This window comes from Branchiostoma lanceolatum, chromosome 1 (genome assembly GCF_035083965.1).
Source record: "Branchiostoma lanceolatum isolate klBraLanc5 chromosome 1, klBraLanc5.hap2, whole genome shotgun sequence".
NCBI classification, from domain to species: Eukaryota; Metazoa; Chordata; class Leptocardii; order Amphioxiformes; family Branchiostomatidae; genus Branchiostoma; species Branchiostoma lanceolatum.
Window position 1 is genome coordinate 33357672 of NC_089722.1, and position 16762 is coordinate 33374433.

General features: G+C 39.5%; 1 protein-coding gene and 1 long non-coding RNA gene across 2 annotated transcripts; one reads left to right on the forward strand and one right to left on the reverse strand.

Moving 5' to 3' along the window:
- Nucleotides 1-1525: 1525 nt before the first annotated feature.
- Nucleotides 1526-8516, reverse strand: LOC136428162 (perivitellin-2 31 kDa subunit-like). Its single transcript, XM_066417496.1, has 5 exons — nt 7653-8516; nt 6833-6947; nt 6363-6565; nt 5891-6043; nt 1526-2041 (listed from the first exon to the last, which is right to left on the reverse strand). Exons 1-5 carry the CDS (start codon nt 7687-7689, stop codon nt 1725-1727), a joined length of 825 nt encoding a protein of 274 aa, XP_066273593.1. The 5' UTR covers nt 7690-8516; the 3' UTR covers nt 1526-1724.
- LOC136420538 (uncharacterized) lies at nt 3271-4811 on the forward strand. Its single transcript, XR_010753247.1, has 2 exons — nt 3271-3856; nt 4092-4811. It is a non-coding gene; the product is annotated as an uncharacterized lncRNA (long non-coding RNA).
- Nucleotides 8517-16762: the final 8246 nt, after the last annotated feature.

The window sequence follows — 16762 nt, forward strand, 5'->3', positions numbered from 1 at the left end:
GCCGAACCAATAAATGAATAAATAAAAGAAGGCGACAGTGGTCGTTAAAAACTTGATCCGTGAATAACTTTGTGCTGAAAAGGTTTAGCATTGCACTATGATTATGACCAAAACAGATGATCTCCCACGATATGTTTAACTTCATTCATTTTTGTAGCTTTCGTACTTATCTGTACTTAGCCTATTCTGGCGAAAAATATAGAATAAAGTTCTGCATTCATTCATAATTAATGAATTCATACATTTATTTGTTTGTCTGCCAGCGTACCGTGTCTTATCAAATTAAGAAGAAAGCTTACAACAGTTTCGCTCGTCTGTGTCGTCATCATTTCCACAGTCCACAATGCCGTCACACACGCTGCATTCTTTGATACATTTCTCGCTGTAAGGACACATGACTTCGTCCTCGGCACAGAGTCGTTTTTCTGATGACAAATAGGAAATAAAGGTTTCGAGTTCAGAAATATCGGAAACAGGAATTTTATCAGATGCGTCGATTCAGGTAGGTTTAAGGGTGGGTATCGGTACCGAGCACGTGTACCGGTTTCGCACGGGTATCTCTTTCTGGACCGATATTAAAAAAACGGACTGAAAAAAAATCAGTTGATCGCTTCTGGGACCGATTACAATACTAATGATGATAAATAGAGGGTGGCTCGAGCTCGAGTAAAAAAATACAAGGCCTTTACCATGCAGTCACCAACATGGCATGCACATGAGAAATAAAACTTCACAAAACGTTAGACATTTTGATCCGGGAGTATAATTATGTTTAGTGAAAAACCGACATCACGAAACCAATGTAAGCATCCCTGTCGTCTGACCCGCATGGTCTTATTGTTGGAGTGCGCATGCGTGGTTGTGATGGTGATGGGGCACGCACTCACGCTGTCCAATTAGAACTACGCTCGAACATGTAAATAGCATCGTTCATGACAAGGAAAGCTTATCGAGGGATAGCGAAGACACGCTTATACGATATTTTGTTGATACAGGCGATGTTGTTTGTTGCAATGCTTTTGATTGTTTTTTGTTTGCTACTTGGGGGTCAGGCCGTGTTCACTGCCTGATTAATGATCTTTTGTACAAAATTAAATATGTTGTGTGCTTTGTCAAATTGTCTTTTGCATAGTCATTGCTTACGCATTGGAAATAACTATAACATTCCAACATACGATTTCAACATAGTTTGTAGCACTCACTAACACCTATGCATGTGCCTCGTCTGTATAATATACTATATCCATACTACAATAAAATAATCAGGTCATGGTACTGAATTTTCTGTACTGTTACCCGTCCGTAGTTAGATCCATTCAATGCTGTTGCACGCTTCATCATACTTATGACAAGAGAATTTTAGGCTAAAGTCGTAAAATGTACCTAATTATTCTAACAAAATAAAGATCATTCACACAAAGAAACCTGAAAAACAAACAAGAGAAAAACACGTGTGACCTGAGGCAAGAACAAACTATCAACAGTTTTCACAATGAACAGCACTATTTTAATTATGGATTTCCAGTTTAATTTAGGACTTACCTACCACATTTCAGTAATTAAAATGGCTTACTATCATATCTGGTAGGTCAAAATTAAGGTAGAAGTAAGGAGCAGCAATTGATGACTCCCTGGAATAAGCCCCATTCTGAAGAATTTTGGAAACTGGAGCCAGAATTATGGGACCTGGAAACCCCAGACAACAGAGTAGCTATTTAAGACTGTCAACCTTTTTCAATGGCGTTGCACATGGACCGTCCATTTAAGCCTACTTGGCAGACTTCTCTGTCGATGGATGTCGGTAGACGTTTTACAAATACACGATGTGAGGAGTCAACCCCCCAGATAACACCATCCCCCACATCGACCTGCTCCAATGTAACGTCTGGTACATGCATCCATGCCACACCAGGGACCGTTTCGTTCAGAAACGTGCCTACTCTATGATACACATCGCCGTCAAAGCCGACTGCCCAGACTCCCGAGCGCCCCACCGACACAGACGAAAAGCAGCCGTCCATCGCTTCCCAGCTGCTCTTCACTACATACAAACAAAATATAAGACTACATAAGTCTACGACTGTCTAAGCCTGGTATTCATATTCAAATCAATAATTTTCCATGTTTTACTGCACGAAATGGCCACGTATCCTGACGGATCCGACGTATCCGGAATCGGGCCTCATGGCGTTTCCGAGCGAATCCGGAAAAATCCCAGTTCACTGCTCGGATACTGAGGTGCCCGCAGATCCGACCAATTCCGACGCCGTATTCCTCTGGATCCGTGATGCGCCTCGGATACCCGGAAATATTTGTGCGGATCCCTCGTTTTTTTATATTTGGAATGTTCGGATTGTTTGTATGTCGGTAGTTGTTTCGGATCCTGACGAATAAACACACACGTCACGGCATGATCTCATTTCCTGACGAATCCAGCAGATCCGGAATTACGCATTATAGCAGACACGGAACGTTTCCGATTGAATCCGATGCACCTCAGATCCGACAATTCCGGCGCCGTATACGTCTGGATCCTTCATACGTTTCGGGTACAGATACGGAACGTTTCCGAGCAAATTCAGACAAATACCAGGTACAGCTCAGATCTGGCAATTCCGACGCCGTATACGTCTGGATCCGTGATGCGCCTCGGATACCTGAGGATATTTGCGCGGATCCTTCGTTTTCAGATATTTGTCAATATGGCAGAGATAATCGGATTGTTTGTTTGTCGGTAGTTGCTTCGGATCCTAACTTACAAATACACACTGCACGGCATGATCTCAGATCCTGAAAAATCCAGCGGATCCGCAACCCTGCATCATAGCATATACGGAACGTTTCCGATTGGATCCGATGCACCTCAGATCCAACAATTCCGACAAATCCTGACGTATCCGGAATACGGATTCGTGTCCAATCTCCCACAAGACACTGCGTGTCATGACGTCAGGCGCGAGAAACGGTTTTGTCGGTGAACAGCACGCGTACGGAGACAAGAACGGCGTTTCATCACTCTCTGTGCTTAACATGGCATCGTCAGAGTCTACCATGGTCGACCAGTGATTTTTAGTGACTTGAGAGTCGAAGGGGATTCGGTGTAAACTCAAACGCGCGGCATTGCGAAAAGTCTTCTTCGTGCATGCAATATTCGTCGCCCCCCTCCCCCTTGTAAAGTTTGTAGGGAGTCGATTCATCATTTAGAGGGACTGCCCTTTGGTAAGTACAAATTGGAAAATTCCTGTTTCTAACTAGTTTGAACGTCAGTTATCCTCCTATTGTGGCTTGACATATCATTGCATTTGCATGATATTAAGAATTGTCCAGTCGACCTGCACTTCTACACCGTTAGGATCTAGGAAATTTATAGCTTTCAATATGTTCGTTCTTGCCAATGGTCAACAGACATTTGTGTCTGGTTAACGTTTCAGATACAACATAGCAAACGGTTGAGGGAAAGATAATTAAAGATATCCTGTAACGGAAGAGAATGTCATAAGTATTTGTCCCACAAAGGTCCCACAGTTTGTGGATAGTGAGCTGGAACTTATGTGGAGGTAGTAGTGTGTTTCAGCGATTATTGCATTCAGTTATAGCTGTACATGTTTGATCAATATCATAATCAAGTTATGAATATAAGTTTCACATATTCAATTAAACGATGCCAAATTTATTTTTTTACAAATGTGATTATGTGATATGTTTAATATTTGTCATTGTTTCCCTTTATATATATATCCTATACAGCATCGGCAGATACTTCCTTCACAAATGCAGCACATGTTGTGAGGACCTTAGCTTGGCTTGGAACAAAGCAATCAGCTGTCAGATGCTCAGAGTACCTCAGGCTCCTTCGGTAAGGCTTAAGTCCATCATCGGTACACTTCAATGTTAGCTGAGACAGGCATGATGGATACCCATTGTCCCTTGTTTTTTTTAGCTGCTGTGATGAAACGAAGCCCATCACAGCAAGGAGGTTATATAGTCTATATAACCTCCTTGATCACAGTTATGTCAAAATCATGTGACATGTTACTTAAATACTAAGTATGTGAATTGATATTTATTCATCATTTGGTTTTATCATATAGGAACTGGTTCATCACAAGATGAACTCCAAGCTGAGTCCAACATGCTAGATACAGAAGAAATCAGCCTTGCCTGTACCTTACCAAGAGTGCATGGAAGAAGTGAACTCAGATGTAGTCAGAGAATGGGGAGAGGACAATTATACACATGCAGTTCCACGGCATATACTACTTACGTGTAACATGTGGCGTGTCATCATGGGAGTTTTTCAGACAGTATAATGTTACTTTGAAGTTTCTATTTTCAACCTCTGTATTTGAAATTATTTGTATCTGATATATTTTAGACGAAGAACTGGCCGCAAATAAGGCTTTCATTACTTTAGTAGAATATGTAGAACATGTAGAAATTTTTGCTCCAAGTGCACTATACGGCAGTAAATATTACCACCATGATGTGATGGTTGTAATTAAATTGTAATACATTTTATAACAATTGTTCTTACACAACCCCAATTTACCGACATTAACCTGCATATGCAGAGGTACTTTGAGTATGTGGATGTCCCTCGGCCTGTCTTAAACGAAATGGATTATTTAGCCACATAGAACTTCCGTATTGTATTTGATAGTTTTTGAACTTAGAAATGCATATATGTTAAACTATGAAATAATGTTACATTCAGGCTTTCCCAAAACTTCCTGTCATTGAATAATTATGTTTTGGGTATCGTTAAATTAAGAATGCACGCGTATTTATGAATAATCAACCATTCTATCAAACTTTGTGTGTTTGATTTGTACATATTCGTGCAAATACAAACATATTCAGAGTCACAATATGTCAAAGATTGTAGAAAGTCTGTATGTTGGATCAGTCTGTATCCGTGGCAAATACATACTGTACGTATCTGTCAGGATCTTTGGCAATTTCGTGCAATGTACGGCCCCATATAGGTCGAAAATTCCTATTTTTGTATTCCTCCGGATCTGAGGATCCGGATCACAGTCCGCTTGTATCCGTCAGTATCCGCAATTTTCTTTAAAAAAATACAGAAAACTTCCTGTACGTATCCGTCAGGATCTCTGGCATTTCCGTCCAGTGTACGGCTCAGTATCCGTCGAAAATACCTCATTTTCGGATTCCTCCGGAAATATTCCCGATCCCCGTGCGGAAATTTTCGGATCCGTTAGGTTGGATTCGTCAGTATCCGTCAGTATCCGCCAAAAATACAGAAAAATCCCTGTACGCATCCGTCAGGATCTGTGGCATTTCCGTACAGTGTACGGCTCCGTATTCGTCGAAAATACCTTACTTTCGGATTCTTCTGGAAATATTCCATATCCCAGTGCGCATTTAGTCGGATCCGTCAGGTTGGATCCGCCTGTATCCGTCAGTATCCGCCAAAAATACAGAAAAATTCCTGTTCGTATCCGTCAGGATCGGTGGCATTTCCGTGCAGTGTACGGCTCCGTATTCGTCAAAAATACCTTACTTTCGGATTCTCCCGAAAATATTCCGTATACCGGTGCGGAAATAGTCGGATACCTTACACGAATCCGCCCGTATCCGTCAGTATCTGACAAAAATACAGAAAAATACCGGTACGTATACGCCGGGAAACGAGGCCATTTCGTGCAGTGTTTCCAAATACATAGTCATTACTACAGTGAACATGATGTACGTCGCAACACTGTTTTCAATGCACAGTCTGTATCAATGACCCCTACAACATCTGTCTATGACGCGTGTCATCCTCATGGCATGTGTGGATCATAAACATGCCTATGACATTTCTTTGGCGTTATTCTGCCCTGCTGGTACCAACCGTCACTGATTTAACTCCAAAGAATCATCTTACCAGAGATTTCACAATAGAAGGGTGAACGCCACACTCTGCCGCCAATTTCAACTGCCCACAGCTGACCGGTTCTGGAGCTGACGCTGACCTCCTTCATGTTTGCTGTTTGTGCAGAGTCCCAGGAAGTACCCTCAGGACTGTCTAAGGTTATGCCTGTGAAAATGAAGAAAAATCACATGAGGCATTTCTATTGCATCTAATAGCCCAGCCATCAATACATTTAATTTTTTTCTCTTAAAAAGGTAATAAAGAGATGGCAATACCAACAAATATGACTGAGATTACGACCGCATAAGTACAACTGAATTGACGCCAAGCTGCAGTGTTCAAGCTATTGGTATTGTGATGAGAAATGGTACTGCAACCATGGCGGGTAGAAAACATTGGATGTGTACAACGAACTTCTGAACATTAATTCACTACCCCATTTTTTTCTCAAAAGAGGCTTTGTCGTGATGGTGTGTTCACCTACCTTTTCTCACTATGGTATATCCATATGTGAAATGAGGATAACTTGCAATGATCCACACAAAGTCTTTTCCAGAATGTATTCGGTCTATGCTGTGTCCAGACCAACCAGTTTCTACTGGAAATGCCTTGAAGTTGAAGAGTGAGCTTGTTATTTTGGTGTCGATATGAACTGCCTGCCATGACGTCCCCGCCGTTTCTGCAGTCCTGAAAACAGTGGATTTTTGGGTTCTTATTTAAAATGACCATATTTTATGGTGAACATATGATAAATACTTATATACCTATAATGCTAATACCAGAGGCACACAGATAGTCTTCCGAGACTGGACTGCCAAAGAAGAAGGGAAGACCTATAATGCCCATATGGCGGCCGTCAACTAGTTCTGTGACGTTGTGTACAGGATACAAATTGTGTCGATTGTTGATCGGAGTGATCTAGATATTATGTTCAGTTCCTTCTACATTCCTCACCTGAATGTTCCCTCGCGGTACATCACAGTGGAGTCATTATAAACAGCCCACACCCCAGCACGTCCGACTGAAATGTACAGAAACTTTTCTGTGCCGACCATTTTCCACCCGGTCCCTAATAAAGAAAGAACGAAAAGTTAATCAATATGAACAAATCTTAACGCTTATCCGCATACATGGGTCCGTATGAACTCGTCATATATGTCAATTCATAATTTTTTCATCAAAGAAAAAATCATTTCGTGAGTTTGTGTATGTGCCCGTTTTATGATTCCCAACAACAGCTCTAATGTTTGTATGGGTTCATGAGGGTCCAGACAGACACAAACAAAGTTTGCATTGCACATTACATTAAAGAATCATATAAAATTTCATTCGTTTTAGATATCCGTAGACACTTTATCAGGTGAACGCATTTCCCAATGCGCTTGATTCTTGGAAGACACACGACCCAATACGTTCAACACACAACATACACCGAATTCTAAAAGAAATGGAATATTTCAGGGCACCTTTTCAGTAACTTGTCATGGCTGTGATGTAGGTGTGGTACATGAAACGTTCTTTTTGTGAGGAATTACATGCTAAGGGTTACATATTTTACCGTTGAAATAAAATTTGTGTCGGATCAAACTCGCGGTAATCCGTGAACTTTACTGATAGTGAATTCAAATACAGTACATGTTTATCAAAAGGCAATTTAAGCAAGGCATGTAGTTAAAAATAAAAAGAAAATATTGAAATCGTAAACACTTCGAGGGTTTGATTCGTTGCTTCTTAAGAAGTGGAGGCAAAAAAGGTAAGGTATTATTTATCTTACCCTGGGGTGTTAATTGTGAAATACCCGTCCTTCGCATGGGTCTTCCGTCAATATCCAGTGCCCACACCTGATTGGTCGAGGTACAGACGCTGATTTGTTTGATCCCATCGCCGATCTCAAGCCAGGCAGGTTGGAGGACATCTTGAGCAGAGGGTTCTACACTGTCTGGAGATGGATAAATAAAATTTCCTCATTGTACAAGTACTTTGAACTTTGTATTGTTTTCCTTTACATCCGATACTTACGTTTGCTTTATTAATTGAAAAGTATGAAAGTTGAGCATTGAAAGACATTTAAAAGATTTACATGTCATTGTGTACCTTTACTTAAAGATCCAAGAGAAGATGTTTGTAAGTCAACGTATTTGTATTTTAAGTAGAAGAATTGTCCTCTCCCCCAAAAAAGAATTAGTACATAGGTAACCGATGCAATAGCGCTACTGACTGTTTGAATAATCCAAGAGGTATCTACCACAACGTTCCTCTTGTTGCTTATACATGTTACATGAATAGCCCATGATACAGTGTATTAATGTATGTTAAGAAAATGAACAAACCTGATCTACCCCCCACGGATTCATACTTGGCTGAAAACCCAGTTCTGTATACCACAAAGTCTGTCACAAAGATGACATGAAGCGTGTTCCCGATAGAGATGTAGGGTGATGGGATACAGATACCACAATGGCGCATTTCGTCCAGACTATAGGGGTCTTCAATGATCAGATAGTCTAAGCGGCACTCTTCGTCGACCTGCACATCGAAGTGCGTAAACATGAGTTTGATGTGATGTCGCACATCGATGGATATGTTCCACATCTGATATATGTTGTTTCTGTACGGATGTGGGTAATCGATGGATGAAAAAAAGTCAGCCTCCTCTGAGAGATGTTCAATCAATCCGACTGTAAAACGTAAAAAACTCAGTTGTGGGCAGCCAAAATACAGTTGTTTTTTCTAATATTTCATATACATGACCAAAAAAAGACCAATCTGAGGTGTACCAACGCCATTATACAAGGAACAGTTACAAGTATCATAGGGCTGCTAAGCGCTTGTGTAACTCGTCATCGGAGACGGGACAATGTTGTTTTTAATATTGATATTATTTAGTTTCAATACTACAACGTGTCTTAACAATACAATGTAAGGATTGGCTTCAGGAATTAAAGAATTTCTAAGAAGTAGATGTTTTGAATTTTGCAAAAAAAATGTTTACAGCTTTTAGATTCAGGTTGAACAATCATTAATCTTTACGTACCATTTGCATGCACACAAGACATATTACCCACCGTAACATTCAAATATGCTACACCGCGATTTAAGTTGTGACGGGGTATAAGAAGTACGATTTGGTTGGAATCTCATCGTTTCTGTACGGATGTGCTACACCGCGATTTAAGTTGTGACGGGGTATAAGAAGTACAATTTGGTTATCGTTACATTGGATGATTGGACGTACAACAGAGTTTAAAAGAAAAAAAAGAATCCTATGATCATACCATCTGTATCCTTCTCCCTTGCACTTGAGGAGTAGTAAATCCGAAAGCCATCTTCATTAAAAGCTTCGTCGCTATGAAAATGAATCACTACGGTTGATGTCATCAACTCATGAATACTATGGTCCATCCAGCCACAGAAACGTTGGTCGATTTCTAAGAAGTAGTAACAAAGAAAGGAAACTGATACATGTAAAACTTTCTAACGTTAACGATTAATGATTCACAATACAAAAGTTACTAACATACTTCAGGTCGATGTTCGATGGGCAATGGGCCACTGAGGTTTTGGTGAGATCGTTGCTGTTTTATTTGTGCACCAAACAAACTGTGTATTCGGTCCAATGATAAAAGATTGGTCGTTGCTTCCGTGTTCTGGTCACGGAAATAGCTCACACACCCAAAGAATGTAAGACTAGATTCAAGCAAATGAGATTTTACTTCAACAGAAGCTAGTAGACATATTAGAATCCACCTTGTCTTAACTTTGTCTTAATTTTGTTTTCAATTGAAATGCGTTTTGTTAGTCTTAATCTCATTTACATTTCAAATTCATAGATTTTTTGTCTTTTGTTTTCTGTTGGGGTTCTCTGACTTTTCAGTCAGAAAGATAGTGAATGCTACCTGAAATGCCTGGCCGTTAAAAAAAGATATTTCAAGTTGCTTGAGTACCTGTTGAATTTTTTTATCTTATGAGCTGGAAGTCTTACGTCGATGGTCATAAACAGATGGATGACTGTAAATCCGATGGGACAGTTTGTAACATTGCATCATGGTTACCTAAACTACCTAGTTTACCTGTGTGTGAAAAGTATACAATTTTAAGCCAGTCGTAGATACACCTAGGATGATACTCGATGGAGAACCATAAAACTTCCAAGACCACCATCAAAGACGGATGTATCGAGATTGTCCAGCTGAGTCAGCAAAAAAATCATGTGGAAATTATATTTTCCAGCAGTAAGATCGTAGGCTTTATGTAGCTGTATCTAAATAGCCGGTATAACTACCATACTACGTAAGACACAAGCTGCTGTATCCGCATCTATTCAGTAGATATAAAAACCCTTCAGTGTAACAGAACATCTTTGTAGTTACGGGATGCGGCAGTAGCTCGTTTGTCTACACTAAACAACCTGTCACACCTAACCCTTACATATCTAGCTTTGAAGGTAAGAGGAATATGCTTCTTCTTCTACATAAGATCACCATCAGGTTTACTTCTTAAGCCTCATGTTTAACGTTCTTTGCCATAACGAAAAAAAATGAAATTATGAATCTGTGATAACCATCATATTGATCCACATGTAGTCCTTGTAATTATCATGATAACATATACACTGATTGTCTAGCTACCAGCTTTTGTTTTGTCCCCAGGTCCAACAGCGATAAATGTTTATAGTGGTGATATGTAACTAACTTCCCGTCGTAAACAGATGATGTTTTATAATCGTATCAATACTTTGCAAAAGGAAATCAACATGTGCTCCATTCTAAAATCTTTAAATTTTGAATTAAATACCTGCCTTTGCCAGCGAGTAATGATTTCAGATATGCATTTTAGATGAGATATTCTAAATTAGCCTACCTGCAATCGACGTTGTTTGGGTAATAATACAAATCTATATTTCTCACTCCTGGAGACAGAATCTCTCCCTCCTCTCTGTTCAACACACGTTCTTTGTGGCACATAGTAGTAGCATCTGTGCGCAAAAGAAGGGAATGACACAGAGGTTTAAAAGGGTCCAAGTTCATGATTTTTGAACGGAAGACTTGAAAGAAAGGTAAGCTGCTCAACGCCACTCGAACAAAATGAACAAGTTATTGCTATCACAAAATAAACTATTATCACAGAAAAGGTTATTGTTCTGAAATATAATGTTAATATCAATACAAAAATAGATTTGGATTTCACTGAAACGGCAAAACATTAAAAAATCAGGTACGGGCTTCATTTGATAATGTGATGTCTACAAGGCCATCATACAGCATGGGACTATATTCAAGAAAGTGGTTACTGTCTTATATAGCCCTTATGATATTTCTATGAAACCGGAGCAATCTTTTATTTTTTTATTGCATGTTAAGTATAATACAGTACATGTAGTAGGAAAACAAAGGTATACATAAAATGTAGACGGTGTAAAGACAAAAACCTAAATAATATTCCAGAACAGTTTGCACAACGTGTTTTCTAATTTACAACATGATTGTCTAATGTTCCCCATTTCCCATTTTAACCTTTTGACATTTTTTGTGCTATAAGGAATTTAAACTTACAACAGGTTAAAGACTACTTTGGAGTCTCTACTTCGAAATAAATACATTTTTGCAAGTAGTATATTGTGTATTTATAATAGGTGGACATTTTCCTAGGACACCAAATATAACATTATGCAGGCTCAATCTAACCGGAAAGTTAACTTGTTGGCTAATCCAGTGTTCAGTATCTTTCCAGAATTTTTGCTAATTCAGAACATTGTCCAAAGAGATGAGTACTGGTCTCATCTTCATTTTCACAGTATGAGCATAGTTTCCTGTCTAGTATTTTCCAGACAAATGATTTTTATTTATTATTTATGGCAAGAAAGTTATGTAAACTTTTGAATTGGAAAGACCTAACACATTGATCAATGGTTGTTTTATAAATAAGACTATAGACTGCATCCCACTCTACATATCTATTAACTGTGTCTTCCCAGTACAGTTAAGCCTTGCACTTAAATTCAACTGAATTGCTTTGAACTAAATAAAAACGATAAATATCCTTGTTGATCTTTTGTCCTTTTAACCACTTCACAATTTTTTATTTCGGGCCGATTTACTAACGGCACCCTGGGTGTGCCTTGAATAATTTTTTTCCACTTATGTCGAATACATGATAATTGTTGTATATAAGTGTATTAATTACAAATTTTATTATATTTACCTATAAATGACTGGTATGTACACAATTCTCCATCATTTTCCATTAAATCACAAACAAAGAGGATTTTATTTTGTATAAACCGAAGCCATATTTATTACCCTTCTCCTGAAATCGAATATTGCAAAAAAATATTCACATGCTTCTATTGCATATATTGGCATTTATATCTAATCATCACACTTGAGACCATCTGGTCCATCTTGAAATAAATATACAATACCTTCACAGGTTGGAGGACGGCTGCTCCAAGTGTTACCAGGCATGCATCTAATTTCTCTCGGCCCTCTCAACGCATAGTGGTGTGACCGCGCATAGCACTCAAATTTAGCAGTCGATCCTACAGGGAAACTCGTGTCTGCCCACCTCCACCCATAATACGGAATGCCAGGATCAGGACACTGATGATAGCCCGTCAAATGAAAAGCTAGTGCCAAAAAAAAATGTTTTTTCTGTAAATGACTAGGGTTCAAATTAAATCGTCCATATGCATATAGTCCTTTTGTCGCCAATGTTAACAAATTTATGTTTTGCAGCTGTTGGTTTTTTTACTGTATGTGCGTATTCCTTGATAAGCTTAATATATGGATTGTTTCGGAAACAGGTATGTGGGTATCAGCATCGAGTATATTCGCAATTAGAGGTTGTGACTGCGCTGTACTTTTACTTAATATACCAGCTGATCATAATATGTTCATTCAGTCATTCATTCATCTATCCATGTATCCATACATTCTTTCATTCATTCGATGAGCTCTCCATATAAAAGATAGACAGAATGATGGATAGATATACAGATTGATAGTTAGATGGATAGTTACCCTCGAAATGGATCTTGAAACCGTCGTCACTAACCGCCTTGTCTGTGTTGAGTACTAGGTGGATTATACTCGATGTGAAGACGACTTCTTGGGGAATGTCTTGTCCTGTTAGAGTTGGAATTTAGATATAATTGTAAATGATTTTAAGTAAACAGGCAAAAGCACTACATTATAATTTCGAATGTGCGGTGGTTGCATTGTTGCACTATAAAACACCAATAAATGGAGCTACCGTAAACTGTTACCGCTGAGTCCTGACCTGGCTTAGAAAATATATCAACACTTTTCACTTTACAATGTGGAGATAACAGACAAAGCATGAAGGTTTGGCTGAACAAGAGAACAACAAGCCATAGGATATATGTATAGACAGGTTGATAACCAAACAGAAAAACTGAGCCAACCCTGATAAAGTGTGAGGTCGGTTGGCCAGTCCTACAGAACACACATGACACATGGCTAATTCTGGTTTTCAAGGTCGCCATATAAGCAACAAAGGTATTAACAGATTTCCAGCCCCTAAAATATATATTGACAGCCAATTCAGCTGGCTATGAGTAAGATGCTTGCATTTTACAAATACAGATAAGTTTTGATAGATGTCTTCCAGCTTGACAGGGGCTGGTCTTTGCTGCAAGTCAGTTCTAATAAGGATCTGAAACTGAAGGCCCATTAAGTGCCTAAGCTTTTGTGTGAACCTCATGGTATATTTATTTTCGCCGAGTACTTGTACTCGGAGAAGATTATGTTTTCGGTTGAGACATCTGTTGGGTAGGTCTGTATGTATGTCAAGACCATATTTCAAGAAAGCTTCGATGAATCTTTATGATTTTCGGTAGGTGTGTAGTGTTTGTGCAAAAGAAGGTCAAGTTCGAAAATGTTTCACCTTGCGTTTTTCAACGGTACTGCGGCGGACTTTTGATTTGTGTTTGTATGTGGGCAAAAAAGTGACGGAAACGTTGATGGATATTCATGATATTTTTGTAGGTGTGTAGATGTTGTGAGAACGGAGGTCAAGTTCAAATATGGTTTCCCTGGCATTTTCCGTCGGTACTGCAGCGGGCTTTGTGTGGATGTGTATTTGTATGTCGCCAGCATAATTTGTGAAGATGTTGATGGTTCTCTATGATATTTAGTGGTTGGGTAGGGTTAATCCTGCACAGCCCAGCCTACAGTGCAGCACCTGCGGCCGGTGGTTCCGTGCTAGAATCGGCCTGATCAGCCACGCCCGCAACCACAAAGACGACTGAATCGAGGTTCTCATCGACTACGATGGACGAACATCATCATCATCATCATCAGGGTTAACAGTAATGAAGGTCAAGTACGATAGTGGGCCTTCTAGCGGGTAGCTAATGTACTGCAGCGGAGCTTCATAATTTTGGCGCATTTTTTTTGAAAGTGCTATGGTCATGATTTTCGTGTGGTAGAAAGTTCATACCACAGGAATTAAGTTGTGTAAGTTTGGCCCTAGCGTCTTGTTTAGAGCTGCAGTGACTGTTTTTGTTTTGACATTCGGACATGAATAACTTGAGAAGGGGTAGACAGATCGTCCTGATGTTTGGTATGTAGAGAGCTCAGATGCTGCGTAACATAATCAATGACTAATTATGCAAATACGGAGCTAATTTACATAACTAGTAAGGAAAGTTTGTAAATCCACTGCAACTCATAATGGGACACGTGACAGTGTTCCCGAAAACAGCTCAGGCCTTGCCTCAAAGTATAAATAAACAGATGGTACATTCACTTCATTCCAAGCAGAGGTGTTGGTCCGGTTGGTTTTTAACGTGTTCAGTTTAGGCATTTTTGCCTAACACACGGTTGGCGACTTTACGAAAAGGGGACAAAATAGAAAGCCTGACAAAAACACCTTAAACCACGTCAATACCAGCCGGACCCAATTCCTTTGCTTGGAGAGTACACTGCACCAAAACAACTGCACCACTGGTAGGTATTGAAAAGTCACATGTATTATGTCTTGCAAAATGTGGATGATATGGAATAAAGATTTATTCTATTCATATATATTGACTGTACCATTTCATCATCACTTTCAATATTTTTTTATTGTCCAGTCATAACATATATCAGCACACTAGACACATATACTAGTCCTGTACCACCAAATGATTTTTAACCGTATCTAGACTGGACTCATCCCCCCCCCCCATCATAATTTTCAAACGGTATGGTATGATCAAATTTGCAGGAGGTGATAAGCATGTAAATATTAATCACTCTCCATGATACGCCTTGATTATCAAACCCATCTTCAATTTTGACCTTCGTCTGCCCTACAGAAACTTACCTACCAAGAATCACCGACATCAGTCAAGAGTTAACACCAGAACTCCACAAATCCCGACCAAAAATATTCCCTTCTGCCTACGGCGAAAGCAAAGATGCCTTACGTGAATGGCCTGCTAATAAGGGAGCTAAAGCCTACCACTGTATTCTCCCAATAAGTTGCTGTCAGCTGTGGGGTCTCCAGCGAAGACTTGTAATCTGTCATGCCCTTTCTCCAGTGAGAACTCCGCTATTGTCAGTTTCAATCCCATCCCATCCTGGTTGACCTCTATGGTCCAGGTGCAGTTCAGGTTATTGCCGTACAGTGAGGGGTAGTTGGGAGAATAAACGACGTTCGGGACGTTTGCTGTTATGTAGCCGCCGCATTCCGCTGGACAAGGAGTAAAAAAGTGTAAGGATTTTTGCTCTGCTTTCGATTCATAAGTTAACTAATCTCTGCATAAGCATAAGGCAACTATTGCATTTCCATTGTGTTTCGGGTTATTTGCTTAATTTGTGTTCAAATATCTATTTTATTTATTATATTGATATTATATTGATATTATATTGATATTATCAATATTATTGATATCATATCAATATTCATTTATTTATTCAAATATATATATTCAGATTAACGATTCAACATGGCGGATCCCTGATGGTAGCTTTATATATATACATATGACGTCATTCATGGCACCATTTTGACGAGGTTGCGATTGTTATTTACGACGGAAATCTTGGCATATTTGATACCAATCATTCATTGTAGGTCTCGTGCCCATGACAGCTTTTACAAATATCCCCAAAATGGAGAAGGGGATGTACCAATCACCCCTGTGCAACCAACCCAATGGAGCCTTTTGCACAGAGGTGATCAGTCAAGCCCCTATAGGTCAACCTTACCCACCTCCGACGAAACGCAGAATGCAAAATAAACCCATAACAACATAGATATTTGACAGACATGCCGTCTCTCTCTCATTGGCTAAGTTTCTATGCACCATAATATCATTGGTTGAAAACGGCAACTCATTTATTACCCCGTTATCTAGTATAGTTATGTTTCTTTGAAGAACGGGCCCAGGTCCATCCAAAGACAAGTTGGCACGAATTTTTATCCTTCTATTCCATCCTACCTTCACATGTTGGGAGAGGACCGTTCCAGCCCATCCAATATCCAGACATGCAATTCAGTTTTGCCTGACCATTCAAAGTGAAGCCGTCGTCGCATCCAAAAGTAACAAACGACCCCGCGTTAAAACTGTCTCCCTCCCTAAATCCGTTTTCCGGAACACCAGGGTCGAAACAAGGTGGTCGCAGCAGAAAAAAAGCTAAAGCGTAAGCGCAAATGACATTAGTCAATTTCTAGGTTAGGCATTGCAGTAAAACGAACTAATCGTAAAGGTGAACAGTTTTGAATTCTTTGTGGTTAATAAGAATTGCCATAAGAGATATCAACAGGGCTCTTAGAAAAATCTTGCCTCTTCATCGAATGTATATCAGCACCTTTCATGAAAACTAGGTAGATCTTTTGTTTCAGAGGCTACGTAGGTAAGTTATCATTTCAATA

Bases quoted from the DNA above. Each gene is read 5' to 3' on its own strand.
- LOC136428162 (XM_066417496.1), bottom strand. From the start codon at position 7,689: ATGCGAAGGACGGGTATTTCACAATTAACACCCCAGG. The intron at 6,566-6,832 runs GTGAGGAATGTA...CACTGTTTTCAG, and splicing joins TACCGCGAGGGAACATTCAG to GACTGCAGAAACGGCGGGGA. The intron at 2,042-5,890 runs GTAAGATGATTC...GTTTGTATGTAG, and splicing joins CTTCTATTGTGAAATCTCTG to TGAAGAGCAGCTGGGAAGCG.